Source organism: Rutidosis leptorrhynchoides, chromosome 2 (assembly GCF_046630445.1).
Source record: "Rutidosis leptorrhynchoides isolate AG116_Rl617_1_P2 chromosome 2, CSIRO_AGI_Rlap_v1, whole genome shotgun sequence".
NCBI classification, from domain to species: Eukaryota; Viridiplantae; Streptophyta; class Magnoliopsida; order Asterales; family Asteraceae; genus Rutidosis; species Rutidosis leptorrhynchoides.
In genome coordinates, this window is record NC_092334.1 from 382,226,478 (window position 1) to 382,230,423 (window position 3,946).

The following is a 3,946-nucleotide window of genomic DNA, read 5'->3' on the forward strand; positions in this document are numbered from 1 at the left end:
TTGAGGGTAGTTTATATCATTAAGAGAATTAAAGGGTCCAGAATGAAATAGTTTTAAAACACCCGTATATTAAATAGCTCTAGGGTTATTTTTGTTATTCATTCACTCATTCATCTTGTTGTTCTCTGGAACCCTTCGAATCTCTCTTAATTTTTTTGATCTAGTTGATCATTTGTTTGAATCGGTAAAGTAAATTTGATAGTTCATTAGTTCATGAACTTGTTTGATTGAGTGTATGTGTTCTGTATTCGTTGCTGTTTTCTTCATTCTCGTAGTTGAAAATAGGCAAGGATAATATTGAGATTCTTGTTGAATCTCTTGTTTGTGATCTGGTTAAGAATATCTACAACTTCCTTGACATTGGAGGAGCATGGACATGATTTGAAAACAAAAACCATAATTGCAATTATTAAAATTAACCTACAAATTGTTTAGAGATTCAGACCCATAAAAGAAGTGCCTGTTTTACCCATCACCCCCACCAAGGCACCAAGAACAAAAGAGGAGCTCGCTAGCGCTAGGTATGGCTTCAGTCGAGTCATGGGTTCACCAAACCGTCTGCTCAACTTGAATAAAAACCATCAAGCTTTAGATAATTAAAATTGCTAAACAAAAACATGAACAAAACAAGTTCCTGAAAAAAGAAACCTTCTGAAACATAACAAAATATTAAAACTAATCCCTGATACTTCACATAAAACCTATCACCACTCAACACACAAATCTCAAAACCCTAATTCATCATTAGCCTCTTCACATCATGCACCTCTTCCAATATATTTGCTTGGTTGCAAACCGACTCGAAAGAATGGGTCCATACGTTAGCAAAACCCGTTACTGCTTGAAATACATGCGGTAACCCCATTTGTAAATTGTTTAACGTCATTGCCCGCGTTACCCCTATCGACTTGTCATACTTGCACTTTTCTTCCTCTGCTTTTAGCCTTAACGCTTCCACTTTGGCCCGTTTATCCACAACTCGATCCGTCTTTTTATTCAGTGAGCCCGAATCTACACCGTACTTGCTTTCCAGAGCCCGAAGCTCTGTCGTTTTCTTCTCAAGTTCCTTACATAACGAATCAGACTTCCTTTTCTGCTTTTGTTCGTCACCTTGTTGGACCACTATCGCATGAACTACACTTAAAAGGGCCTTGATACCCTCAGAGGCAACTTTATCAGGTGCATTATCGACTGCAAGTTGCCATTCTTCACAAAGGTTGTAAATTGCCGAGTCCTGTTTGTTTTGTGACGATGGGCTTTTGCTAAATTGGAAAAGGCTGAGACGAAGCCAGCCGGTTAACGATTGAATGTAGTCTTTTTGACTTTTGACCAAGTTACAAAAAGATGTGTGCCATTGTTGTACTTCGAGTTCTAGTTGGAGAGTTGACTGACGGTGGATTTCACCGGTGGGTTCGGTTGCTGAGCTGGCAATGTTCATGTACTTGAGCTGCTGTACTATGTGCATTTGGACTTGGTGGCTTTCATATAAACTTCTCCACATAAACATTAATCTGCAAAAGTCAAAATTGAAAACAAGACCATAAAAGTCATAATACAAAACAGAATCAAGTAGTCAAAAGATACTTCCTTTTCTGTATCTTGAACCATACTACTTCAGCCTTTTGACCCACTTTGTGTGGCATTGCAATATTATAAAAAAGTTTGATTTTTAACTATTCATGATACAATTTGGTGGCTTTAGATTATGTTTAAAAATGTCACATTGGCCAAACAACAAAAATACTTATATGAAACTATTCAAATGGGTTGAAACGTGACCTCTAAATTTGACGATTTACTGTAAAGCAAACAGTTCATCATAGAAAGTCACATATTTGTGTCACGTTTACATAAAGATTGTGAAGATCATATGCATGAAATAGGCCATGACCCACAAACAAGACATCAAGTGAAGTCAAGACCTTTGTCTTGAACTCACGATGATGCCACAAAGACAAGAATAATTTTTTTTTTTTTAAGATATCATATATGTTGTTGACCGCATATGTATAATAAGCGCAGCAAGGTCTAGGGCATGATAATATATATTCACATATTTAGATCATTATTTCTTAAGAAGTATTTAAAATATATGTTATAAGCGAGTCATTTATACACTGCAGTACATTGCAGTGCTGTTTGATTTCCTCCCTAAGCATTTGGTTTGTTGTTAAAGTGTGCTGCACGAATACTTGCGTGCAACACACACCATAAAATATGTTCTCTGTTTATAAATAAGATTCGACAACAGAGATCGTATACTGACCCTTTCACAAGCTGAACAAGCTGTGGGTATAGCTCTGACTCTCTTAATTTGATGATTTCATTTGAAGTCGTCTCGATTGCCTGAGCAGAAACTGTGATCCTCGACTCCAACTTCTCGACCTCTTTTTTTGCTTTCTCCACCTTGACGTAATCACCTCTCTTTAACTCTAATTTCCTCAGTTGTTCGGTTTTCTTCGTGTGCTCTATCTTTAAACTCTCAGCATTCTAAAACGAAAACCAATAGTTAACAACATTTAACTCCATGATTACTAGAACTATATCTATTTGGTATTTACCCAAAATCACCAAAAACTCACCTTAACCTCGGCATATAACTTCTTCTCCCATTCATATAGTCTCTCCACCGTAGAACAATGGCTACCACGGATCGTGCAATCATCAACTACACCGATGCCAGTCATTTCATCACAACCAAACTTAACGAACCCATTGAACCTCTGGCTCGAGTTCCACGAGCATAAAAACGGGTTCAAAGACTTCCCATAGCCATTTAGTTTACCTATAACCATCATTTAAAGCCTCAACTTGTATATAAACAAATATTAACAAACTTGGAAGTAACATAAACAGTATTAAATTAGATACATTCCACTGCAATTGCTTCAACAATGCTTGATTGTCTAAAAAAACTTTGACTTGTGTGGTCTACCCAGTAATTTAAATATTAAAAATTGGACTACAATGATTAACAAAAAAAAATAGGATATTATAATTGTCTAGTTGATTCTGTATCAGTATATATAAATGGATAATAATATTACCAAAGGATGTTTGTTCAGTAAAAGGGGAGGACGGAACTTCCAACAACGCCGACAATTTTCCGCCGGAATCAGCTGCCCGGAGAAAATATTCATCCAATTCTTTAATAATCTCCATCAAATCCTTACTTTTACTCGAAACCACCACCGGCATTTCACAATTTGAAACCCCACTAACAACAGACGGTGGCGCCGCCACACTTGCAGCCGTAACGGTGGTTGTCACCACCGTCTCCGAGGGGGCAGTGGTGGATACTTCCTCCCATTCTTCATCTCTCACCGTGTCAACTTTCTCCGACATCGGCATGAATGGATCCCAAAAATCCCATGTGGATGACGGCGGTGGCGGCGGAGGTGGCGGCGGAAGTGGGGTGGTGGAGGTGTTACCGGTGGATGTTGTCCATGTTTCAGATGTTGGACTCATTGGTGGTCGTGGTGGTGGCGGCGGTGGCGGCGGAGATGATGACTGTAACGGCGGCAGATAGTGGTGTTGTAGTGGTGATTCTGCGGTGGCGAACTGGAGGAGGGCGGCGCCGGTGTTTCTCAAAGATTTCAAATACATTATGTGTGAAGCAGAGAAAGCATGTCTTGCTTTTACAAATTGTTTCATGTATCTTTTTCTTGCTTTGCATCTTGAAACAATTTCTTTTGTTTCTAATCTTGAATAATAACACCCCATTTGTTTCTTTTGCCTCAAAATTTTCAATTTTTTTAACCAAATCCCATCTGGGTAGAAGGGTATTCCTTAAATTACATAAAAATAAATAATAAAAATACCATATTTTTTATAAATCAACACAGTACAAACACACTCTGGGTTTTTCTGGGTATTCCTTAATTTTCAAAAAAAATCAAAACTTTGTACGATATTTGAACAGAAAATAATAAAGTACGTTTCGAAA

General features: G+C 37.8%; 1 protein-coding gene across 1 annotated transcript; it reads right to left on the reverse strand.

Annotated features, from left to right (window-relative positions):
• Positions 1-686: 686 nt before the first annotated feature.
• LOC139892111 (protein ALTERED PHOSPHATE STARVATION RESPONSE 1-like) lies at positions 687-3,723 on the reverse strand. Its single transcript, XM_071875148.1, has 4 exons — positions 3,048-3,723; positions 2,583-2,785; positions 2,267-2,490; positions 687-1,511 (listed from the first exon to the last, which is right to left on the reverse strand). The coding sequence occupies exons 1-4, from the start codon at positions 3,721-3,723 to the stop codon at positions 734-736; spliced, it is 1,881 nt and encodes a 626-aa protein (XP_071731249.1). The 3' UTR covers positions 687-733.
• Between the last annotated feature and the right edge of the window lie 223 nt (positions 3,724-3,946).